Raw genomic sequence first — 25,337 nt, 5'->3', positions numbered from 1 at the left:
ACCAAAGAATCAAGCACCAGAGGTTTTGGAGGGGAGGAGGGGAGAACCCTAAAGCTGGTGAGTTCAGCCAGGGCCTGGACTCCAGGTGGAGATCCCCAGGGGGCTTGGCAGGTGGTGACGTAGTTGGGGTTTGTCACAGGTCGCTAAAAGGGGCTGACAAACAGGAAGCCCTTGGTTCAGCGGTACCTGGTACACCGTATGGAAAGGGGCAGTGGGAGCTGGCGAAGTGTTTTCTTAGGCAAGAGACCTGCTCTGGTTTTATTTTAATGAGATACCATGCTCTTTAGTGTGGGGAAGTCCCTTTCTTAAGATGGGGGGATAGGGTGTGGGGCTGGGGCTGCTCTGAAAACAGACCACAGCTTCCTGACCTTCATCCCAGGGAGGCGTGAGCCAGAAACCCAGTGAAAGGGAGCCTGCTCTGCTATGGGCTGTCCTCACTGCCCCAGCCACGTAGGCCCGAGCCTGGAGAGAGGTGGGGGTGGCGACAGAGAGCCGACAGGGGTCACACTGGTGGCTGGTCCTTGCTAGATGCTGCAGTGGCCTGTTCACTGCTCCTGGTAGCCTCTCCTGCTCTCCAGTTGGCTCTCCTGGTCAGCTAGAGGGATTCCCTGAGCTCTGCCCTGCCAACTTATTTCTAGTGCACATTTAGTATAATAAATGAAGGTCCAGGGAGAAAAAGGGGGACATATGTAATATTTTCAACAATGAAGATTAAAAAAAAAAGAAGGTTCAGATTCCTGTGCCCTGAATCAGCAACTCAGCATTTGCCATGTTTGCCTCATGCTGAATCTTGAACTTCTGTTCATATTATGACACTTAACCTCCTTAATACATCAGCAGGCATCTTCTAAGAATAAGGACATTCTCCTACAGAATCATGGTACCATTATCATGCCTAAGGTGATTCTTTATAAAATACTAGAGGCCAAGTGCATGAAATTCATGCACTCCTGGGAGGTAGGGGCGTCCCTCAGCCCGGCTTGTGCCCTCTCATAGTCCAGGAGCCCTCGGGGTGTCCGACTGTTGTGGAGGCGGGCTCTGGCTGAGCGGCACTCCTGCTTTGAGCGTCTGCCCTCCTGTTGGTCAGTGCACATCATAGCGACTGTTCGTTCTGCTGTTCAGTTGATTGGCATATTAGCCTTTTATTATATAGAATATCTAGTAACATCCTCCCCATAGCCGTGCCATACTTGGATTTCCCCAGTTGTCCTCAAAATGTTTTGTAAACCAGGATTTATTCAAGGTACATGCTCTCTCGTTGGCCTATTTTAATGTAGTTCAAATTTTTCTCTTTCCCCCCCACATGATATATATTTTTTAATTTCTTTATTAAGGTATCACATATTTGTCCTCATCCCCCCATTCCCATCCCACCCCCTCCCCACGTATGCTCCCATCCCCCTGTTGTCCTTGACCACTGGTTAGGCTCTTATGTATGCACACAAGTCCTTTGGATGATCTCTCCCCTTTATTCCCACTCTCCCCTACCCTCCCTCTGAGGTCTGACAGTCTGATCCATGCCTCCTTGTCTCTGGGTCTGTTCTTGTTCATCAGTCTGTGTTGTTCATCATTTCCCTAGATGAGTGAGATCATGTCCTACTGGAAATACACTTATAAGAACCGAAAATGAGACAAACAATAATGGCTATGCTGAAAGGCAAATGAATCAGTCTGTAATGAGTTTCTTTCTGGGCCAACAGTTCTTTTGAGACCCAATTTCAATGTCAAACAGTTCCTTATGTGTACATGTCAGCAATGATATTTCAGTTCTAGATGGTGGACAAATGGTGGTAACACAAGCCTGACCCTCTCTGGTTTGGTCCTGGGCAATTCCCCACATGATATTGATTTATTTTATTTTTAGGTAAACCAGGCTAGTTGTCTTATAGAATGCCACACTATGGACATGTTCTCTTACTGACTTTTGGCACTGTTTACTTTGGACTTCTGTACCCATATTTCCTGTAAACCAGGAATTAAGTCTGGAGCAGGGTAAGCTAAACTATAGCTTAGCCTCCTGTTTTGTAAATAAAGTTTTATTGGAACATGACCATGCCCATGGCTGCTTTTTCCCTACTGTGGTATAATTGAATAGTTGTGATAGAGACCATGTGGCCTGCAAAGCCTAAAATATTTACTCTCTGGCGATTTACAGAAGTTCGTAGACCCCTGGTCTTGGCAGCTATGCTTAATAGTGTATTACATTAGTGTGATCTTTAAAATGTAAATTTAATCATGTAATTTCTCTTAGAAAGCTGAGTGGCTTTTAGTCCCACTTGGAATAAGCTACAAAGTCAGTACTATATTCTACAAAGTCCTTCATGGTCTGGCCCCCTCTCCAGAATCATTTCCTACCACTCATTTTCTCACTAGCCACACCGGTCTCGTCAGTGTTCCTTAAGTAGGCCAAACACACTTTCCGCCTGAGGACCTTTGCACTTGTTCCCTTTGCTTGGAGTCTTCTTCTCCCAGGTATCATTATGATTCTCTTCTTGACTCCATGAGGTCTCTGCTCAAATGTCACCGTCTCAGAGTGTTCTGCCTTGGCCCCATGTCTCTGTTCCCTTTACCCTGCTCTTCCTGCTCCATCGCACCTGTATATTTATATGTGCAGGGAGCATGAATAGGTGTTCAGTAAATGCTTGTGGAATGAATGAAGGATAACTAAAACTAATTATCTGTTGGCCTACACCCTGTTTTAAGATCTTTATACATATTAACTCATCCTCAGGACATTTCTAGGAGGCAGTTGCTCACCTGTTAAACAGGGATAATGATAGTGAAATGGAGGCACAGGGAATTATAGAATAAGCTAAAGATCTGAAGGGCCTGGGTTTTCCTCACCAGGCATGGCTGGGTCTGGATCAACCGACTCAGCCATCTGGGGGTGTCTGCGAACAGAGGAGGACTTCAGATATCCTCCAGCTGTAAAGACCAGGGGGAGAGGCCCCCATCCATCATCAGACCAGCAGTGAGTTGTTAACTCCTGAAGCTGTGAAGAGGACAGGCCTGTGTGCTGAGTATAGACCTGCCACTTCCGGTTTACTGGGCTTCCCTCTGGTGTGCACTTAATCCTGCTCAGCTGGGTATCTCCGGGTTGGGGCCCAGGCTCTGGAGTCAGACCAGCACTGTGCTGCTTTCTCAGTGTGGCTCAGTTCCCTGACTGTCATGAAGAACAAAGGAAGTAAATGTGAAAGCGCCTGCCTGGGGCTGCCCCATGGAATCCTGCTTGTTGGCACTTATTCTCTCCTCCGTCTCCTCTGCCCGGAGAACTGCTGTAGTCTACTCATGCCCTCTCACTGCCTCCAATCTTACCCCACACAGCAGCTGCTGTTTAAAACAGAAATCGGGTTCTGTCATCCCTAGTAAACCTTCAGTGACTTCTCATGATGGTAAGATGTAAATCTTTTTTTTATTTTTATTTAAATATATTTTACTGATTTTTTACAGAGAGGAAGGGAGGGAGATAGAGAGCTAGAAACATCAATGAGAGAGAAACATCGATCAGCTGCCTCCTGCAACCAAGGTACATGCCCTTGACCGGAATCGAACCTGGGACCTTTCAATCCTCAGACTAACGCTCTATCCACTGAGCCAAACCGGTTTAGGCAAGATGTAAATCTTAACAGTGGCACATGCAGCCCATTAGGATCTGGGCCTGTCCTCCCTCCTATGCTCATCTGCTCCATCCCCTCTCTGTCAGCTCTGGTACGCCTGCTGGGCCTCCTGTACACACCCAAGCTTCCTCCTGCACAGGGAACCCGGAGGCTTCTTTCCCTCCTTCACTTTGCATGGCTGCCTCCTTCCCTCCGTTTCATTTCATAGCCAGGTGCCCAGTGCCTCTTCTTGGTGCTGGGATTGCCCATGTTCCAGGAACTTCTTCCAAGCCCTGGCTTAGACACACCTCCTCAGAGAGGCCTTCCCAGACCACCCTCTCAGAAGGAGCTTCCTGTTCTAGCCGCTGCCTTAGAAACCTGATACACTTATCTCCTCCATCAGGCTCGGAGCTCCATGGGGCTGCAGCCTCAGTGCCCAGAACCAGGCTGGCGCCCAGAAGGCAGGAAGTATTGCTGGCTGGCTGGCTGGGCCAATTCCTTTTTTTTTTTTTTTTTAATAAATTTTTATTGTTCATATTATTACAAATGTTCCTTTCCCCCCCTTCTCACCCCACCCTCTGTCCTTTCCCCACCCCCCATTGTCCTCATCCATAGGTGCACAATTTATGTTCAGTCTCTTCCCACATCTCCCTCTCCCCTTTTTCCCAAGAATCGTCAGTTCACTCCCCTTCCATACCTCTGATTCTATTATATTCAACAGTTAATATTGTTCCTCAGATTTTTTTTTTAGTTTCCTTGGTTTTTAGATTCACTTGTTGATAGTTACATATTTGTTGTTCATAATTTTTATCTTTATTTACTTTCTCTTCTGAAAGAACCCCCTTCAGCAATTCATTTAATTCTGGTTTGGTGGTGATGAACTCCTTTAGCTTTTTTTTATTAGTGAAGTTCTTTATCTGACCTTCGAATCTGAGTGATAGCTTTGCTGGATAGATTATCTTTGGCTGTAGGTTCTTACTATTCATCACCTTGAATATTTCTTGCCATTCCCGTCTGGCATGCATGGTTTCTGTTGAGAAATCAGCTGACAATCGTATACGTGTTCCTTTATAGGTAACTACCTGCTTAGCTCTTGCTGCTTTTAATATTCTCTCTTTGTCTTTTGCTCTTGGAATCTTAATTATGATTTGTCTTGGTGTGGTCCTCTTTGGATTCCTTTTATTTGGAGTTCTGTGTGCTTCCTGGACTTGTAAGTCCAATTCTTTCACCAGGTGGGGGAAGTTTTCTGTCACTATTTCTTTCAGTATGTTTTCGATATCTTGCTCTCTTTCATCTTCTGGAACCCCCATAATTCTGATGTTGGATCGTTTGAAGTTGTCCCAGAGGTTTCTTACATCATCTTCAATTTTCTGGATTCTCTTGCCTTCTAGCTTCTGCAGAGGAGTGTCTTCTGGCTCTTTATGTTCCAAATCTTTGACTTGATTCTTGTGATCTTCTATTCTGTTTTTAGGACTCTGTAAAATATTTTTTATTTTAGACAATGTATTCTTTATTTCTTGTTGATCCCTTATCATTTCTTGTTGATCCCTTTTCAAATCCTCAAAGGTCTCATTTATTTTATCGGCCTTTTCTAGGAGACTCTTGAAAAACCTTATAAGTGTGGTTTTGAACTCTATATCCAGTAGCTTTTTTTCCTCCATTTCTTTCGTTTGTGATCTATTTCAGTGTTTTTCAACCTTTTTTGGGCAAAGGCACACTTGTTTCATGAAAAAAATCACGAGGCACACCACCATTAGAAAATGTTAAAAAATTTAACTCTGTGCCTATATTGACTATATATAAAGTAATTCTCTTGAATAGGAATCAAATAAACACAAAGAAAGTATTTTATAATTACTTTATTATGAAATATTAAGTAAACAAAATAGTGAAAAATTATAAAATTCTTGTCTTGTCTGCACCTACAGCACACCAGGCAACATCTCTGCCGCGGAACAGCGGTTGAAAAACGCTGATCTATTTGGTTTAGGCATTTTCGCAGGCAGCTTTCCTGATGGGGCGGGGTTTCAGGGTGGAGCCTACAGCCTTGGCTTCCGTCAGCCCCGCCCTATGCGACTCCTGAGACTCAGGGTCCTTCAGTACTTGTTGCAAGCGCCTCTGAGAGAAAGGTGCCCTCGATTTTCGCCTGCTGCCAAACTGTCTATGCTCTCCCCCAATGAGTCCGGTATTGGGGTTCAGTTCAGTTGGAAGTGGAGTTGGAGGTGGCGTTCACAGCAGTCTGGAGCCTCTGTCTCGTTCCCGTCAGGGCAATCCCGTGGCACAGCCGGCCCTTCTCTGCGCGCACTGTGCGCGCCTCCGGGACCTCCTCTAGCCGTTCCCTGGAGTTCTGCCTTACAGCCCAGCTCCCTATGGGTGAGCCTGGGTCCCCAGGGTCTGGCCTAGAATTGGGGTTCAGAGTAGTTGGAGCTGGGCCCAGCACAATCGGATTTTCTCTGCTTCCCGCTTGGGAACACCAGCCAGGCACTCGGCCTCCCTCCTCTCCGGCTCCGTCCTCTCCGCGTGCCACGTGTCTCCGTACCTTAGGCTTTTACAGCTCCTCCGCGCTTCCTTCTGGTTTTCTCCTTGCTTCTTGTTGTAGGATTTCCAGTCAGTCGACTTTCCTGTAGTTCTGGGTAATGTCCATTTTATATTTTAGTTGTATTTTATTGAAATTGTTGTGTGCGGCTGCGGCTAGTTGCCTACCCGAGCAGCCATCTTGGATTCTCCTCTGGGCCAATTCTTAACAACCACTCCTTGAGGTACTTGCTGTGCTAGGCACTGCCCTAATGCTTTCTGTCTAGTGGCATTGCACCTTTACACAGCCCTCTGGTCCCTGCTGTACGGGGCAGCAGCTGAGGCACAGGAAAGTTAAAGCACCTACCCAGTGTTGCCCCTGGGAGGGACAGAGCTAAGATCATGCCAGGCTTCCCGTCTCTGGGGGTCCAGAGTTCGTGTGCTCAGCCGCTGTGTGGTGCCCAGTATATGTGGGAGGCAGACAGAGGCTGGAGAAGGTAGGCTACTCAGCCCCCTTCACGCTGGTTTGCAGCAGAGCTGAGCTTCAGGCTCTGGCTGCCGGCTTCTGAGTCTGTGCTGCACACAGCCGGTGCTGCCTGGGGGAGCTTGGATCCACCAAAGGTGTCTTCCTGGCCTCAGAGCTCAAGTGAGGGATAGGCAGGCTCCTGATAGTTCCCTTGAGGGGAGAAGTGCTTTTGAGGTGGTAGGGCCCCCTGGGTCCCTGGGTCCCTCTGCTTGCTGGCTGTCTACTGGGCATGTCAGCCTGTGTGTGTCTCAGCTCCTCAGTCATAGAAGGAGGTTCATCATACCTGTTTCAGAGGGGTGTCAGGAGGACTCATGGGGTTACCTCCGCTAAAGTGTCCTTTTACAGATTTTAAAGTGCTCACTATGTGTGTATGCCCATGGATTAAAGAAACAGTGAAGCCCCAGTTGATTGGCTTGTACATTGAAAGTTGGCAGGTTCGATTCCCAGTTAGGGCACACACTCAGATTGTGGATTTGACCTCTGGTTTAGGTGTGTAAGGGAGGCAGCTGATGATGTTTCTCTCCCTCCCTCACACGGTCTCTCTCCCTCTCCTTCTCCCTTTCCCTTTCTGTCTCTCTGGGATAAAATAAAATAAATAAAAGCATATCTTGCCCTGGCCAGTGTGGCCAGTTGGTTGAACATCGCACTGTGCTGGTTTGATCTCTGTGAGGGGCATGCAGGAGGCAGCCATTCGATGTTGTGCTCTCACATTGATGTTTCTCTCCTCCCTTACTTTCTCTAAAAAACAACAACAAACAAAAAAAAACACATGGCTTGGTGAATTTCAGGCCAGAAAAAAATAAACCCATGTATCTTGGGGAGTGGATTAAAGAAATAGAATGCACCTGTGTGAGTGGAAGGCCTTTGTGTTGCTGCCGAGGGGGTGAGTCCCTCTCAAAAAGGTCAAGTCCCAAGGCGTGGCTCCCTCCCCTTGGCTCCTGAGTTCTGTTACACGGTGTCCTCGGTCCCTGCGCCTGCGGGAGAGTGCCCGCTTCATTCCCTGGGCCTCTCCTGGGAGCGTAGCTTTCATCAGGGAGCAGTGGTATGGTGCCAGGTGGCTCTACCACAGCCTGGCTGTGTGCCCTCTAAGGGGACTGTGCACCTCAGTTTTCACGTCAGAAACATGCCCATTCCTCACTGCTCTTTTTTATTTTTTATTTTTATTTATTTTTTATTTTATTTTCTTGATTTTGTACAGAGAGGAAGGGAGAGAGAGAGTTAGAAACATCGATGAGAGAGAGTCATCGATCAGCTGCCTCTTGCACACCCCCTACTGGGGATATGCCCGCAACCAAGGTACATGCCCTTGACCGGAATCGAACCCGGGGCCCTTCAGTCCCCAAGCCGACACTCTATCCATTGAGCCAAACCGGTTTCGGCCCTCACTGCTCTTAAGAGAGACGGAACGAGGTGGTTTCTGTGGAGCTATTCCTGTTCTCATGTCTCTTGGCGGGAAGGAGGTTGGTTCCCCTGGGAGCTTTGGAGGCGTGGAAGGCACATCAGCTCCAACTCTGGGTGGGAGCTCCCCTCTGCCCCAGACACCATGTTGCAAACCCTTGAGGAATATCCTGGACCAAGGCCCTTGCTTTTTCTCTGAATTCTGAGTGCCGCAACCTTGCAACCTCGGTCCAGTTGGAACAGGATGGGGAGCTTGTCAGGCCTTGGGAGAGCCCGTTACCCTCGTCCAACCTTCCTTATCCCTGAGGGTTCCTAGGATCCCTGTGGGCTGGGCAGCTGAGTCAGGTGGAGGTAGTTAACATTTCTTGAGCTGAGCACTTTCTGTGTATGTGGTGCTTTGCACACACAGCTCACCAGTATCGCAGTGTCCCCAGCCTACTGCACAGAGGGGCGGACTGGGAGGCATGAGCTTGCCTGGTGGCAATTACCATTTGAGCCCAGCCTGAGTGGCCCCGGATCCCATTCTCCAGATCAGCAACTCGGCAGCCCAGAGCTCCTGCGGTGCGGGGGTGTGTTTGCTCAGGCTGCTGTTGTGGGCTGTCAGTGTTCTCCCTTATAAACAAAGACAGGCGTGAGCTATGCATCTTAGTCGGCAACTTGCTGCTCTTCATGTGACAGTCTCTGTGTATGAGGTATATACATTTTAAAAAATATGTATTAACATCTCTCTTAGGAGATTGGTGATTTTTTTAAAACCCATTGTTAATTTTCTAAGAAAACAGTTATGATCTGATAAAGTAAATTATTTTTTAAAATACAAAAATATTAATGCAGGCACGGGAATTTATATTGTAATTGGTTCCAAAGAGGCCCAGGGTGAAACAAGTTGAGAAATGCCTGCCTGAGGCATTGTGCACTGGGCCTCGGTGTGCTCCATAGGGATGTGCACTGGCCTTGGTGTGCTCCATAGGGATGTGCATGGGCCTCAGTGAGCTCCATAGGGATGTGCATGGGCCTCTGTGTGCTCCATAGGGATGTGCATGGGCCTCTGTGTGCTCCATAGGGATGTGCACGGGCCTCGGTGAGCTCCATAGGGATGTGCACTGGGCCTCGGTGAGCTCCATAGGGATGTACACGGGCCTCGGTGTGCTACATAGGGATGTGCACTGGCCTCGGTGTGCTCCATAGGGATGTGCATGGGCCTCGGTGTGCTACATAGGGATGTGCACTGGGCCTCGGTGTGCTCCATAGGGATGTGCATGGGCCTCGGTGTGCTCCATAGGGATGTGCATGGGCCTCGGTGTGCTCCATAGGGATGTGCACTGGGCCTCGGTGAGCTCCATAGGGATGTGCACGGGCCTCGGTGTGCTCCATAGGGATGTGCACGGGCCTCGGTGTGCTCCATAGGGATGTGCATGGGCCTCGGTGTGCTCCATAGGGATGTGCACTGGGCCTCGGTGAGCTCCATAGGGATGTGCACTGGGCCTCAGTATGCTCCATAGGGATGTGCACGGGCCTCGGTGAGCTCCATAGGGATGTGCATGGGCCTCGGTGTGCTCCATAGGGATGTGCACGGGCCTCGATGTGCTCCATAGGGATGTGCACTGGGCCTTGGTGTGCTCCATAGGGATGTGCATGGGCCTCAGTGAGCTCCATAGGGATGTGCATGGGCCTCTGTGTGCTCCATAGGGATGTGCACTGGGCCTCAGTGAGCTCCATAGGGATGTGCATGGGCCTCAGTGAGCTCCATAGGGATGTGCACTGGGCCTCGGTGTGCTACATAGGGATGTGCACGGGCCTCAGTGAGCTCCATAGGGATGTGCACGGGCCTCGGTGTGCTCCATAGGGATGTGCATGGGCCTCGGTGAGCTCAATAGGGATGTGCATGGGCCTCGGTGTGCTCCATAGGGATGTGCACGGGCCTCGGTGAGCTCCATAGGGATGTGCACTGGGCCTCGGTGAGCTCCATAGTGATGTGCACGGGCCTCGGTGTGCTCCATAGTGATGTGCATGGGCCTCAGTGAGCTCCATAGGGATGTGCACTGGGCCTCGGTGTGCTCCATAGGGATGTGCACTGGGCCTCAGTGAGCTCCATAGGGATGTGCATGGGCCTCGGTGTGCTCCATAGGGATGTGTACTGGGCCTCGGTGTGCTACATAGGGATGTGCACGGGCCTCGGTGAGCTCCATAGGGATGTGCACGGGCCTCGGTGTGCTCCATAGGGATGTGCACGGGCCTCGGTGTGCTACATAGGGATGTGCAGGGGCCTCAGTGTACTCCCTCTGATTGTGTACTGGGCCTCGGTGTGCTCCCCATGTGTAATGCAGGAGAAAGGGTGAGTACTCTCCCCAGAGGCAACCAGGGCTCTGTATGAAGACCATTCTTTTCAGAGGTGTTTGTGCTTATGAAGTGCTTGCGCTTATGTGAGCATGTGTGCATAAATTCCTTTTGTTTTGTTTCTAACTCCAATAGCATGATACTGTGCTCTGTCCGCACCTTCCCTTTTTTCACTTAAGATATCTTAGGTCATTCCAAGTCTACAAATAGATCTGCCTCATTCTTTCAGCTGCAGGATGTTCCCTCTCCACCTTACAGACCCCTGTGAGCTCAGTACTTTTGCTAAGATTCCCTATGATTTTCTTCTCTCTAGTTTACTATATCGTAAGAACATAGTGATTACTACATATAGCACACAGAATAGGTTTAATTAATATTATTGGTAAAGCTTCCAGTCAGCAATAGGCTCATATTAGTAGCTAAGTTTTCGGGGAGTTAATGGTTATACGTGGCCCTCTCCAGGTGGCTCAGTTGGTCCGTGTGCCATCTCTACACTGAAGGTTTGCAGATTCAGTTCCCCTCAGGGCACATATCTAGGTTGCAGTTCGATCCTTGGTTGAGGCACATACTAGAGGCAACTGATGGGAGTTTTCTCCCTTTCTCTCTCCCCCTCTCCTTTCTCTCTAAAAATCAGTAAAACCATATTCTTGAGTGAGGATTAAAAAAGTTAGGTGGATTTTCAACTGTGAGGGGGTTAGTTGGGTCAGCTGAGAGCTGTTTGGTGTGTGTGGAAATGCAGACTCCCAGGTGAGCCGCACAGCAGGTGAGCCGGGCTTGGCCTTGCCTGACCTTGGGCAGGGGCCTCAGGAGCACAGAACTGTAACACATGCTGCCTGGTAGGTGGGAGGAGCGGGGGCAGGGTGGTGGTGGTGGTGGTGGCAATTCTCGGGCTTATTTACATCGCTGTGATTTGGGAGGTTGCCTGCTGGTGCTCTCTGAATTCTTGTATTTCTAGCAAATGTTACGTTTTCCCAACTGTTCATGTGGCTGTTTTATAGACATAAGCAAAATCCATAGATAGGGGTTTCAACATATACTGTCACTTAAAAATTTGGGGGGCGAAAAAAACTTTTGTGGGGTGGGTAAAAAATGGTGGGTGTGGACAATTTCATTCAGCCTCCGTTTTTCTTCTTCTTGGTCTCTGGTCATTTTTACCTGTTCTCCCCTCTCTCCGGACAGAACAGTTTGCAAATACCTGAAGCAAACTCTTCCCCACTGAATCCTAAATCATGAACAACAGACTAGCTAATTGCTCTGAAGCCAGCTCCCTTTGCTGGGACTGCTTCCTTCTCCTCCATGCCCCTGCCCCGGTGGGAACCTCTGTTCCTGACCAGTCCTCCTGCAGCCCCCTCCAGGGAGTTGGGCAGGGGTCTAGCCTTTTAAGATCTTTAGCTTCTCTGGCTAGTGAATGCTTCCTTTTACTTTTGGTTTTCTTTAACAAAACATTGGTTACTTGTACACTTGAGCTTGTCATTTGTTCCGAAGAATTAGCACTGTCTCTCCCTCATTCAAGGCTCAGGGTGGCAGCTCATTTTCAGGGGGCTGAGAAAGAATGTGGTTGTCCCTCTTTGATCATTTAATTGCTGCCTGACTTCGGGTGGCCATTCCTGGGACAGATGATCTCTTTCCTTATTGCACTCTTGCTCTGTCCCACTCAGAGGTCCTGCAGATCCCCAGCTCAGACAGATTGTGCCAAAATGCACAAAGGTGTTTGGAGATGGTGGGACTCGGGCCTTCCTGCCCAGGACTCATGGCTCCCCTCATCTGTCCCCACACAGGGAAGAGTGGATGCGGGCCATCCAGATGGTCGCCAACAGCCTCAAGCAGCGGGGCCCAGGCGAGGACCCCATGGAATACAAGTGTGGCTCCCCTAGTGACTCTTCTGCAGCTGAGGAGATGGAAGTGGCAGTTAGCAAGGCACGGGCCAAGGTGGTAAGTACTTGGGGGCAGAGCTGCCAGCCTGTGAGCACGCCTCCCCGACAAGGTTGGCCCTATCAGCACTGGTTTCCATGCCAAGTGTGAGGGGTCCCGGCCCTGCCAGGGCTGCCCTGTAGCATGGGTGATCTCACGGTGCAGATGCCCAGGGCTGCTCTGTGCCTACCTCCTCCTGAGAAGTCAGTAAGACTTGTCCACCCTCACCCTAGCCAGTTTGGTTTAGTGGATAGAGCGTCTGCCCTCAGACTGAAAGTTCAGTCTGGGTTCGATTCTGGTCAAGGACACATATCCCGGTTGCAAGCTCTATCCCTGGCTCTGATTAAGGCTTGTGTGGAAAGTAACCAATTGATGTGTCTCTCTCACAGCGATGTTCTCTCTCTTTGTGTCTCCCCCTCCCTTCCACTCTCTCTCTTAAAAAAAAAAAAATCAGTGGAAAAATATCCATATCCTCAGATGAGGAATAACAACAAGAAAGTCCCACCCACCCCACATCAGAGCCCTCCCAGGGCCTCAAGTCTGGGAGAGTGGAGTGCTGGGAGAGCGCCCTGGTCGGAAGGCCACTTCAGAACCAGCAGTTGCTGCCCAGAGCCTCCTTCCTGCTCATGCTGGAGCATTTTGGCAACAGTGTCCTTTGATTTTCCTTTTCCTTTGTGAAAATTTTCTCCCACGGGCCATGTGCCAAGTTGCACTGATGGCCCTGCTCTCTCCCCATCCCTGGCAGACGATGAATGACTTCGACTATCTCAAGCTCCTCGGCAAGGGCACCTTCGGCAAAGTCATCCTGGTGCGGGAGAAGGCCACTGGCCGCTACTACGCCATGAAGATCCTGCGGAAGGAGGTCATCATCGCCAAGGTGGGTGCTCCCCAGGCTCACACACACACACACACACACACACACACACACACACACACACGGCCAGGACACTTACTTGTGCCTTCTGCTGCCAACATCTCATTTCTCCACCAATCTCTGGGTTCAGTCCTGTAAATCCCCAGGCTGGCCTGCCTGCTGAGCTCGCACCCCACGCTCTGGGCGCCTGGGGAGGGATATGGAGAGTCTGACTGGCCTCATCCCGCAGGCACTGTCATGGCCTGAAAGGAGGTGTCCCCTTAGGCCGTGAGGGTGGGAGCTTGGCTCAGGGTGTCTCAATAGGAGGCTGGACCAGGAAGGGAATTTTATTCCCTTTTTTATTTATTTTTATTTAAATGGAAAATTCCTAACATACACAAAATTTTTTAAAGAAAAATAAGTATAATGGACTCCCATGTAGCCTTCATTCAGCATCAACAACGATCAACATTTGGTCAATCTTGTTTTGTTAGCTGTGCCCTCCCCCTTCTTTCTTCTGGAGTATTTAAGGCACGTTTTAGAAGCGTATAATTTACCCATAAGTACTTAGGTATCTCCCACAGGTGAAGATTTTGAATACTATAATTGTGGTTCTGTGACCATGTTCAACAAGATGCACAATCCCAATGTCATTGTCCAAGGCAGGGTCTCTCAGCCTCCCCCTTTGGGCTGACCGTTCTCTGCTGTGGGTCATGCTGTGCACTGCGGCTGGGGAGCAGTGACCCGGCTCCACCCAGAAAGCCCTAGCTCCCTCCCCCCTGAGTTGTAACAATTAAAAATGTCTTCAGACATTGTTACCAATTGTGCCCTGGGCACAGACCTTCCCAGAGGGCGAGCATGTCTGGGCTGTAGGTGGCTGAGGACTGTCAGCAGCTCTTGGTGACTGCGGAGCCTGCTGGTCAGCGGGAGGGCTTGTGCAGCCACTGCTGGGCCCACTCTGTTTCTGGTGGGTCCAGTTTCAAGGTGACACTCATGCTGCCCCTGTGGGGACCACACAGAACCGTTACTCCTCAGCCTGGAGTCCTAATTCTAGATCGAGTTCTTCTGGCAAGAACATTTTCAGGTGGCGATTCCCTCGGCCTGTGACACTGCCTCAGGGATCTCACGATGTCTGCTTGTTCCCTCTTAGGGATGTAAACATTGCTCTGTGGGCTCGGGAGGTGACAGCCTGATCCCTTCATTGTAAAGTCCCCATCAGCCTCTCGCCTTGTGGTTTTGAAAGCAAGCCACCGAGTGTCCTTGCCGTGGTCCCTGTTCCTTAGGGCTGTGGGTGGCGACGTGCCCTCCTGCCCTCCTCGCTCTGCATATGGCCAGGAGTGGAGTTGTCTTTCACCAACGTGTTGCCCCATCCCTTAGGTTGTGGGCATGCGTGCTGTCACCCACAGCCCTCACCTGCCCTCTGTCTGTCTGCAGGATGAAGTCGCCCACACAGTCACCGAGAGCCGAGTCCTCCAGAACACCAGGCACCCGTTCCTCACTGTGAGTGCTCCTCCCTCAGGCTGTGCCCCCGGGAGCCTCCAGGCCAGCCCTTTGGACAGGCTGGGAGCGAGCCCAGCCCTGCTGCCGGGAGACAGGCCTGTGTTTGTTGGCCAGGCGGCTGGGCCCCCAGGTGGCAGCAGCTTCCTGACAGTGGCGTCATGTCAGCACCTCAGACAGGTGCAGGGACCCTGCAGGACGGCCCAGGGGGCACGGCTGCCTCTTTATGAGTTCGAGGCACTTGGCCCAGCTGGTCAAAGTGGGGACGTTATTTTTTGTTTTTATTTACAATGCAGTGCTAGAAGCAGATGTATCATTGTGCTGCCTGTCAACTTGCGCTGAGCAGACGCCTCTTTGGGCTACAGCTACTAGTTACATGGACCAGGCTGAGAATGGCTTATGGGTTGTTTCTGTACCTCAGTTGCTTTCTAGGTTTTCTGTTAAGCCACAATACTTGTTCAAATAAGATCTTCTGAGGTACTTCCATGCAGAAGACAGAAAACACAGAGGAGCAACCCTTCGTTGCTCCTCTGTGAGCAGAGGAGCAACGAAGGGTTCTGAGCAGCCTCTTTAGAGCTCCTTAGAGCAGTGTGAGGGCTACTCTTCGTGCAGACCGCTTGTCCAAGCGTCTGGGGCCAGCTGCAACTCCAGCCAGCAGACCTCGTGTGTGTGTGTGTGTGTGTGTGTGTGTGTGTGTGTGTGTGAGAGAGAGAGAGGGGGGGGGGCAGGAAGGAGAGGGAGGAAGGGGAGGAAAGGAGAGGGAGGAAGGGGAGGAAAGGAGAGGGAGGAAGGGGGAGAGAGTGCACGCTTAATACATTTGACTGTAAAGTAGAGGAAGAGAGATGTGAAATGGCTCTGTTAGCTCAAAATAGTCTCTCTCCTGACCTTGCTTCTTGGAACCTCAGTGGCAGGCAGAGGACAGATTGTTCAGCCTAGTACCCTCCCCCGGCCCTCAGAGCCATGAGCCCGCTCACATACCCCAAAAAGGCGAAGCTGAGGTTTGAACCCCGCTGCCCCACTCCTGTGGCCAGGCCGGCAGGGGAGTGTCTGGGCTGAATCGGCAGTGCCCCAGCCCCTTCCTTCCCCGCAGGCGCTGAAATACGCCTTCCAGACCCACGACCGCCTGTGCTTCGTGATGGAGTACGCCAACGGTGGGGAGGTGAGCTGCGCTGCCCGCCTGGCTTCTGGGTGTCTCGTTCCCAAGGCGGGAGTGAGGGGGAGGGTAGGGGGAGACTTCCCGGGGGTCAGCTGGTCCCGTCCTCCCCTCCTTGAGGAAGGCATCGCCATCTTCACTCTCAGGCGGGACCTCTCAGAGGTCAGTGGCTGCTCAGACTCACAGCTAGTGGGTGGGGCACACACCGAGGTCCCGCGGGGAGCAGAGGGCTGTGCGGGAGGTTGGAGGACAGTGGAGCACGTGCTTGGAAGATGACCTGCAAAGAAAGCGAATGCAGGCCTTCTGCTTTCCCGAGTCTGTCAGAGCAGTCAGCCCCTTGCTGGCACCCACTCCGGGACCCTTCCTCCTCTCACAGTGGCTTCATCTGCCTTCTGGTCTCACAGCGGTGGCCACTGCTCATGACTCGTGTCCTCTGCTTCCGTGCTGTCACCCCCTCATTCACTCTCCCCTCCCTGCAGGAAGGCCCAGGACTGTCCCCTCTCCCTGCGGCCAGTCTTCTCTCAGTTGGTCCTTTTTGGTTGTCCCTTGCCTGTTCATGGAGTAGATTTGACCTTTTCACTGGACCGCCAGCGGGTTCATCCTTCCCTCCTCTGGGCCAGGGGCCTGACGTCCTGCCCCTTTCCCTCCTCCGGCAGCTGTTCTTCCACCTGTCCCGGGAGCGCGTCTTCACGGAGGAGCGGGCCCGCTTCTATGGTGCAGAGATCGTCTCGGCCCTGGAGTACCTGCACTCGCGGGACGTGGTGTACCGCGACATCAAGGTGAGCCCCGGCGCCTCCTGTGGAGAGCGGGGCTGCCTCAGCGGGAGCAGGGGGGCCGAGCTTCCCCCCAGGGCGCGTGTCTTGTCCCGGTGCCTGTGTTAGCTCCCGCTGGGGCTCAGCCTTCTGCTCTGGCCCCTGGTAGTGGTTCCACAGCAGGAGCCCTGCGTCAGGTCCCTTCTGAGCCTCCTGTGAGCAAAGGCTGCGGAGCAGTGGAGGGTGTGAATTGGCGCAGGCACGTTAGCAGGCGGTTTGCAGCGTCCACCAGCAGTGGGCGTGGGCGCACCCTTGAGCCAGCCATTGTGCCCGAGGCGTGTGCACCACAGGAACAGGTACTGTGTGCACCTCAGTGTGTGGACACTCCTCGCAGCATTAGTCATCCTAACCCCAGGGGTCCCTGTCGGAACATGGGTGAAGTCCAGGGGGGTGTTCGCACTCGGGCTGCACAGCAGTTAAAGAGCCTACACTCAGCCACACACAGCAGCGTGGATGTGTCTCACAGACTGGCGCCGGGACAGCCAGGGCAGTCCAGACGAGTCTGTGATGACAGGTGTAGGTATGGGCAGGGGAAACTGCAAAAGAGAGAAGGAAGTAAATTACTTCTCTGTCCCAAGCGGAGGATGGCTAGTAACAGGGAAGGGGCACATGGGATGTCTGAGGGACTGGAAGCATCTTTCTTGACCTGGGGGAGGTTGGACAAAGGCCCACTAAACGGTCCATTGTGTGAAGTTTAGGAAAAAGGAGAGATACCTTTCCTCACATCCAAAGTGGGGAGGGGAGGGGAGGCAGGTTGGTGCAGGACTGAGCTCCCCTGAGGGGTGGCCAGGGGCTGGGAGCTGTGAGCCTCAGAGGGTGAGGGCTTACCCCTGTGCTGGGATGTGCCCCACAGCTCAGCCTGGGGTTCTTGCTGTGACAGCCCCTTCCAGGCAGGGCTGGGCACGTGGGGTTTCAGGGAGGTGGCAGGAAGCCTGGGAAAACATGTTCCTGATACACTGACTTTTCCTACAGCTGGAAAACCTCATGCTGGACAAAGATGGCCACATCAAGATCACTGACTTCGGCCTGTGCAAAGAGGGCATCAGTGACGGGGCCACCATGAAAACCTTCTGCGGGACCCCCGAATATCTGGCACCCGAGGTGTCTGGGCTGTGATGCTGAGGGAGGCGGGGCCCCGGGCTTCCCCCACCTAGACGCTCTGAGGGCGGCTGCATTTCCTTAGATCGGCCTCCCCAGCCCCAGGCAGGGCCTTGTCCCGCCTGGACCAGTCAGCTCCGAGGCCCCGGAGTGCGGGCCTGGCCCCTCATCGTCCCTCCCCCTCAGGTCCTGGAGGACAACGACTACGGCCGGGCGGTGGACTGGTGGGGGCTGGGCGTGGTCATGTACGAGATGATGTGCGGCCGCCTGCCCTTCTACAACCAGGACCACGAGCGCCTCTTCGAGCTCATCCTCATGGAGGAGATCCGCTTCCCGCGCACGCTCAGCCCCGAGGCCAAGTCCCTGCTGGCGGGGCTGCTTAAGAAGGACCCCAAGCAGAGGTGAGGGCTGGCCACTGCCCTGCTGCCCCACCGCCGCCGCCGCTGCTCCCTCAGCCCACAGGGCGGCGCCCACAGGCACCCGCACTGGTGGGTGTGCTGTGTGGTCCCCACAGCCGGCACTTGGAGCACTCCCTGGGGTCAGGCCGCCCTGGTTCTCTGCCTCACGCCTTGTTTTATGGGGATGCTGAGGAGCAGGGCGGCCCTTCCTGGCCATGGTGGCCCAGGCATACGTGGCAAAGCCGGGATGTGAGGTGGCCAAATGCCCTCTCCATCCACCTTCTGGTCTTGGCCCAAGTTGCAGTGTCCTGGCCCTGCCCTAGGCACTTTCCTCCTCTGCGAGGCGGAGTGTGTGGCCGGGACAGGCTTGTGCAGGCTCTCGGGGCCTGCGTGCCATAGGCCCCGCCTGCACCGGAAGCGTCTCCCAGAGCCCGGCTGCCCGGGAGGCGGGCGCTCATGGCCGTCTCTGCTTAGGCTCGGCGGGGGGCCCAGCGATGCCAAGGAGGTCATGGAGCACAGGTTCTTCCTCAGCATCAACTGGCAGGATGTGGTACAGAAGAAGGTGAGTGCCACCACCACTGCTTCCAGCAGGAGCGTGGCCCCTGCGGTGGCCTTGGCCAGAGCCTCCTGGCCTCCGGGTCCTGAGCCTGGGCTGCTCTCCTCCACAGCTCCCACCACCCTTCAAACCTCAGGTCACATCTGAGGTCGACACCAGGTACTTCGATGATGAGTTCACTGCCCAGTCCATCACAATCACACCCCCGGACCGCTGTGAGTGTCTGAGCCCCGCTGTGGGCTGGCCGAGGGGGGGGCGGGGGGGGGCGTCTGCTCTGACCCAGTTCTCCGGGAGGAAGCTCGCAGGGCTTTGGCTGTTAGCCGTCTGCGGGCCAGTGAGCTCACCACAGCCACGGTCCAGCCCGTCCGGCGGTCCAGGCAGAGGTCTGGGCAGGAGGTCCTTGGGGAGTCGTCGGTACTGACATGGCAGGTCCATAGTTATATTCGCAGACCACCCAGGTCTTTGGAGCCCGATTATTCATTGACTCTGTAACTGTTTGAGTTCTACTCTGACCCGCCAGTGCTGGGCTCTGTTGGAGACAAGGCAGTGATGGAGACAGCCCTGAGCTGTGCCCTCAGGAGCGCTCAGTCCAGGTGGGGTGACAGCCCAGAGTGGTCAGGACCCCAGGGACTGGGGAAACTCTGAGGAAATGCCTGACTGCAGGTCAGGGAGGGCTTCCTGGAGGGGGAGACATGGCAGTGAGACTCAGTTCCGGCAGAAGGAATGGCTGTGGGGCGTCTAGAAATGAGAGCGTTACGGAGGTCAGAGTAGATGGGGAGGGGAGAGGAGAGGGCGTGGACGAGCAGGAGGGGCTTGCCCCGGGAGGAGTGGGGATTACAGGGGCTGTGGAAGGCTTTGTAACGAGGAGCAGGGCTGCATCAGAAAGACCTTTGGCTGCATGTGGAGGATTTGTGGATCAGAGTGGTGGCCGGGGAAGGAGCTGGGCAAAGGAAGTCTGGGCAGACCTCGGGGTGGACTGAGGTGAGGCAGGGGAGGGGAGGAGAGCCGGGAGCTGGTGGGATGCCGAGGTGGCTGAGTGAGCAGCTCTGAGACCTCGGAGCCAGGGTATGACCAAAGGGTCTCTGTCAGGGAGGAAGTCATGGACACCTCAGCAGCTGGAGTTTCTGCCTATAGTCCTTCCTGAGGTTCCCTCCCCCTGCCCCCTCCCCGGGAGTCTGGCCGGGTGCTGGGCCCTCTGAAAGCCCGTCTTCCCAATCCACCCCCGCTGACCCTGCAGATGACAGCCTGGGCTCTCTTGACATGGACCAGCGGACTCACTTCCCCCAGTTCTCCTACTCGGCCAGCATCCGCGAGTGAGCAGCCGCCTGCCCGCCGCGCCGCCACCACGGACATGCATGGCTGCCGTCGCCGCCAGGGGCTTTGTCTTCTGTTTTTTTGGTCTTTTTTGTTTGCATCTCCATCCCTCACCCCTTGCCCCCGTTTCTAGTTTTCAGCCCTCTGCCAAACTCCTCTCAGTGGACCCAGTGGCCCTGCCTCCAGGACCCTGTCTGCCCTCACTTCTGCGCCCAGATCAGGACTGGGCAGACTTCGCCGCTGCCCCAGCACCTGGCCTTCGGGCGGTTGGGGAGATTTTGGTTTTTGATCGAGTCCCAGTGGGGAGCGGAAGGCGGGGGCCTGCCTGAATGTGGGCAGCCCTCCGTGCCTGCCATCAGCTCCGAGTGGCCTGGGAGGGGACGGCCCAGCCCCTCGCCGCACAGCAGCGAAGCGGTGATGTCCGGGCCGGCAGGCTTTGGGAGCCGCGGGAGCGGGTCCAGGGCTCCCTGGGCTGGGCTCTGTTACCTGGTGGGGAACCCAGAGCGGCCAAGGGGATGGACGCTGCCTCCCTGCGCCCCACGCTGCTCTCCTGCCCCTGTGGACGAAGTAGGAGGAACATTTGGGGCCCAGTCTGCCCACCCCCAAGCCCCGTGCCTTACCAGGGCTTCCTTCCAGCCAGCCTTACCTCCTGCTGGCCCCGGGCCTGGCCCTGGCCCCTCCCAGGATGGGGCCAGCATGCCCCTCTCTCTGCCTGGGCAGAGGGGTGCCAGCTCGGCTGTTACACATCTCGCACCGAGACAGTATTGGGCCCCATGAACTTGGTGGAGGAGGGGGCGGGGAAGGGTGTCTCTGGTACGTACTGGGGTGGGGCCTCTGAGAAGGAGGCTCCAGGCCACCCCCCTCCCCCAGCCCCACGTTCTGCAGCCTTAAGGTGAACGTGTCAGTGCTATGGGCACTCACGTGCGTGCGTGGACTGTGTGTGCTGTTGGTGTCCTTGTGCATCTGAGTGCACATGGTGTGTGTGTGTGTGTGTGTGTGTGTGTGTGTGCGTGCGCGCGCGCGCGCGCCTGTGTGCTGGGTATGTATGTGTGAGAGCAAGCGTGTCCTGGCCTCGGGTGTGGTGTGTTGTGTGTGTGTGTGTGTGTGTGGACTTGGGCCCCTGGCCCTGACCCCAGCATTTCATCCCAGGGGGAGGGGTGCAGGCCTAGAGGGAGAGCCACACGTGAGGTCCCCTTGCCGCCCTCTCCCCCTTCCCCACCAGCGTCTCTGGGTGTTTGGAACGTAACTTTCGTGGTTTTGATCTTCCCACCTCCTGTACTAGGTAGTTCACAGAGAGACATCGGGTGGGTGGGGCTGGTCTGGGGGTGGGAGGTCTCTCCTCTTTGTGTGTGTTTGTCATTTATCTGACAGTTCTCCCTCTTCCCCACTGGCCTTTCCCTGTTCCTCATATTTGTACGGTACAAGCAATAAAGACTCATTTCAGACCGGGCCCACCACCTGGGCCTTCCTTGCTTATGGAGTGGCCCCACCTGCCCGCTGCCTCCGCTCCCATTGCTGTTGGGGCCCTTTGAGTTGTGGAGGCAGAGAAGGCGTCACGGGGGAGGTGGTGTCAAGCTCTGGCTGGAGAGGGAGGCGGCTCCTGGGAGTGGGAGCTGTTGAGGAGTTTGGGAAACTGGGCTGTGGTGGGTGTGGTGGACAGAGGTCACCCAGGTGCTCAGAAACTGCTTCGGCAGAAAGATGGGGTGGAGGGCCAGGGCGAGAGGGCCAGGTGGCTCTGAACAGCAGGCTAGGTGAGGGGTCCTGGCCGGACTGAGAGGGAGCATGTTCACCTCCCGAGGTGTTTGAGCCCTAGAGCAGGCGTTGCCTGTGCATCTGCACCCCCCAGTCCCCATTCATGCTAAACTGGGGAGCCTCAAGGCCCCCAGTTCCCCTGCAGACTCCCTGGCATACCGCGGATTTGTGGGGGCTGGGGGCTGGGGGCACCTCAGGTTGGGTCACAGCCCCCCCTCCCCTCGTTCTGGAGTCCTCTGACAGCTGGTTCCGTGCCTGAGTCCCTCTTCCAGGATGCCATGCTACGCACAGTGAACTGCAGGCCGGTTTGCCAGAGCTATTAGGGCTTCCCACACGGAGGGTTTGAGATCTTAAGCGAGGGAAGCAGGGAAGTTGAGTCCAGGAAGTCTGTTTCCTGCGGCCGCGACCTGAGGAATTTTTTTGCTTTTTTCCTAATTTCATATGGACGTTTTTAAATTATAATAGTGTGCCTGGTGACAGGCAGATAAACAGGCTATGGAGAACGCCTTTCCTCGCCCTCTCGGCGGCCGAGGGGCCGAGGGGCCGGTGCTAGGGAGCCTCACGGTGCTCCGTGTGTCTGTCCCTGGACCTGTCGCAGTCCTGGGCGGGTTCCTGTGGGTTAACCAGCTGCTTCCTCCGTTGAACTTAATGTCCTTAGATGCAGTGGTGCTTCTTATTCCTGTAGGACTTCTCCCAGGCTGGGAGTTTTAGGTGAAAAGATTTAATAAAATTTTACCAATTAGAAAAATTAAATTTTGAGTCATCTGTTTTTTGTCATGTGCATGTAGAAAATATCATAAGTTGTGTGTGTGTGTGTGTGTGTGTGTGTGTGTGTGTGTGTGTAAAGAATAATGCAACAAAAGTGCAGAAGGAAGTAAAAATCACCCGATTGCAGACCCGGGGCCCTGAAGGTTCTCAGTCGCCTTCTGCACAGGTGGGCGTGGCATCGCGAAAGGCTGGCTCCTCCTCTGAACAGCTCTCCTCCCAGGCAACCCGGCCACGGCCCCGCGTGGGTCCTGCCACGTGGAACCCACACTCCCACCACCGCGTGCTCACTCGGAGGACATGGGGTCGCCATAACGATGAGGCTCTTCGTCCGTTTGGAGGAGCTGCTGTGGGCGGGGCAGTGGTGCTTTCCAGGGCTGCCCAGGGTCCTTCAGGGGGACACCGCCGCTGAGTGCTCCCTGTCAAGAACTTACTTGTTTGCAGGTTTTTTGTTTGCTTTTTGCTGCTACCACAGTACTGAGTAAACCATAACAATCCACTTTTACTGTGCTTGTGCTTTTATTTCTGTGGCCTACATTCCAGGGGTGCTGCTTTTCAATGTGTCAGCTTTCCAAAAAAGTGTGATTCACGTATTTCTAATGTTGATTAGAAATAATTTCAGACTGGTAGAAAACTTTAAAACTTTTAAAAGTAGTGCTGAAATGACTCTAGGGTTAGAGCAGGAAATACACAGGACGAACCTGGAGCATCCAATCGTGTCCAGAATTAAGGACCTGAAAGAAAAGAAAACCTCACTAATGGCATGTAGAGGGACACGGAGCAACGGGAAGAGCTGCTAGTGGCCAAAGCTGAACGCAATTCGAGCACCAAAATAGTGTAGTGTAGGTTATACCCACAATGGTGAGAACAGACAGATCTGTACAAAATTCCCATGCTTTCTGTAGACACTCTGCCTTCAGGGGAGCCTGCCCCTCCTTAGACTTCTTCCGAAGAGCACAGCAGAGGAGGGGCAACGCCTGACAGAGACCACATCAGCCGGTGATCAGTCAGCAGCAGTGCCAGTCATGTTGGCAGCGTGTCTGATACAAGCCGTGAGCAGGTGCCCTGTCTCTGTGGCCTTCCTCTAGAACAGATTCCCCAGTCTACAAGAAAACAGACACCAGGCAAATCCCAACTGAGACCTGCCACTAGTTCTCAAACTGTCAAGGTGGGTCAAAACATGAAACGCCTGAGAAATAGCCAGGAAAAGCTTTAGGAGACAAGGAGACTCAGTGTAATGTATCCTGAATGGGGTCCCGGAACAGAGAAAGGACAGTAGGTAGATAGGAAATCTAAGGCATGGACTTGAATAACATTTCTATGGTTCATTAAATTGTGACTAATCATTTTATATAATAAAAGGCTAATATGCAAATCGACCAAATGGCAGAATGACCCATTGCTATGACACGCACTGACCACCAGGGGGCAGACAATGCAGCAGCTGCCTCCTGGTGGTCAGTGTGCTCCCCTAGGGGGCACCGCTCAGCCAGAAGCCGGGCTCACGGCTGGTGAGTGCAGCAGCGGTGCTGGGAGCCTCTCCTGCCTCCGCCAGTGCTAAGGATGTCCGACCGAACATCCCCGAGGGCTCCCAGGCTGCAAGAGGGAACAGGCTGGGCTGAGGGACACCCCCCAAGTGCCGAATTTTGTGCACCAAGCCTCTAGTGATGTACAAGATGTTAACAGTGGAAATTGGGTGTGGGGTACTTGGGACTCTACTATGTCTGCAACTTTTCATAAATCTATTTTTATTTTAAAAAGTATAAGTAGTTCTTGGAAAGCTGACACATAATGAACCATAGGTTCCCCACAGCGTTTTACATTTACTCTGTTCCCTCCCCACTCCACATTTGCGTATCTGTCCCATAATGAGAACATTATCCAGTGATCAAGGTCCGGAAGTTGACAGTGAAACAGTGTTCTCAGACCTTCACCAGACTCTGTAATGGCCACACTCATGTCCTTGTGTACCAAAAGGGGACAATCTCCTGGCAAGTGACTCAGTCCAGGCTCGCTGTTGAGCCCAGTTGTCAGGGTTGAAGCTAACGGGCAGTTATTTTGCAGATTGCCCCTCAGTGAGGGCTTACTGCTGATGCTTCCTTGTGGCTGTGTTCAAGCTATTTTGACAGGAATTCCCAGAAATGATGTGCCCTTCTCAGTGCAACTTACCGGAGGATTCCAAACAGCCCATGGGCGGGTGACTGCTCCCCTGGGTAAGGTGGCGTTGGTCAGGTGTCTCCGCAGTCACGTCACAACATCCTCTTTGTAGTTAGTATATTGTACAGAGACATCTGGAGAATGTAAATACCCTGGTTCTCACCACAAGCTCACAAGCCCTGAGCCAGGCAGGTGCCTGATGGGTTTAAGGACCATGAAGAGGACAAGGTGTCTCACGTGGAGGGAAGGCAATGAAGAGCAGAGGACACGAGGTTAGAGAGGGCCAAGGGGACCTGGCGGGGAGGAGTTCGGTTGTACTGTGTGTGTGACAGGAAGCCATTGGCCCAGCATCTCGTTCTGTCTGCGTTGCCAGCCTCTCTGACTTGGCAATACCTCCAATAGCAAGCTCGTTCCTCCTGCAGGAAGGCTGTTCCCTCCACTTGGGGCATCTCCCCGGCCTTTGCTTTCCTGGCTCCTTTTCCAGATTTTAGCTCCAATGTCACCTCAAAGAGGTCCTTCCAGACAACTATCTCTAAGTTACGAACCCATCCTTTCCACTCATTCATTAGCAGATATTTACTTAGCACCGCGTGTTCTAGGCACTGGGGACACAGCCATGAAAACAGACACCTTGCTCTCATGGGGTTCACATTCTAGTCAGGGGGGAAGAGTAGTATAGAGAATGGGGACCCGCTGCTCT

At 53.5% G+C, this 25,337-nt stretch overlaps 1 protein-coding gene across 3 annotated transcripts in view; it reads left to right on the top strand.

Moving 5' to 3' along the window:
* Positions 1-22,535, top strand: part of AKT2 (AKT serine/threonine kinase 2) — a 55,071-nt gene extending 32,536 nt beyond the window's left edge. For 2 of the 3 annotated variants that reach the window (XM_084860959.1, XM_084860960.1), the window contains 10 exons: positions 12,150-12,303; positions 13,028-13,159; positions 14,570-14,635; positions 15,723-15,791; positions 16,442-16,564; positions 17,570-17,698; positions 17,882-18,096; positions 18,568-18,655; positions 18,762-18,864; positions 19,887-21,413. In XM_084860959.1, coding sequence (XP_084717085.1) covers positions 12,150-12,303; positions 13,028-13,159; positions 14,570-14,635; positions 15,723-15,791; positions 16,442-16,564; positions 17,570-17,698; positions 17,882-18,096; positions 18,568-18,655; positions 18,762-18,864; positions 19,887-19,966 — 1,159 coding nt within the window. In that variant the 3' untranslated portion in view covers positions 19,967-21,413. Of the gene's footprint in view, positions 1-12,149; positions 12,304-13,027; positions 13,160-14,569; positions 14,636-15,722; positions 15,792-16,441; positions 16,565-17,569; positions 17,699-17,881; positions 18,097-18,567; positions 18,656-18,761; positions 18,865-19,886; positions 21,414-22,516 lie in introns of those variants that run through there. The other variant, XR_014792898.1, reaches the window with a different exon arrangement.
* Positions 22,536-25,337: the final 2,802 nt, after the last annotated feature.

The sequence above is a fragment of the Pipistrellus hanaki genome (assembly GCF_964339955.1).
Source record: "Pipistrellus hanaki genome assembly, chromosome: 15".
Classification (NCBI taxonomy): Eukaryota; Metazoa; Chordata; class Mammalia; order Chiroptera; family Vespertilionidae; genus Pipistrellus; species Pipistrellus hanaki.
The sequence above is the reverse complement of the archived record's forward strand: the minus strand, read 5'-3'. Positions and strand labels throughout refer to the sequence as shown.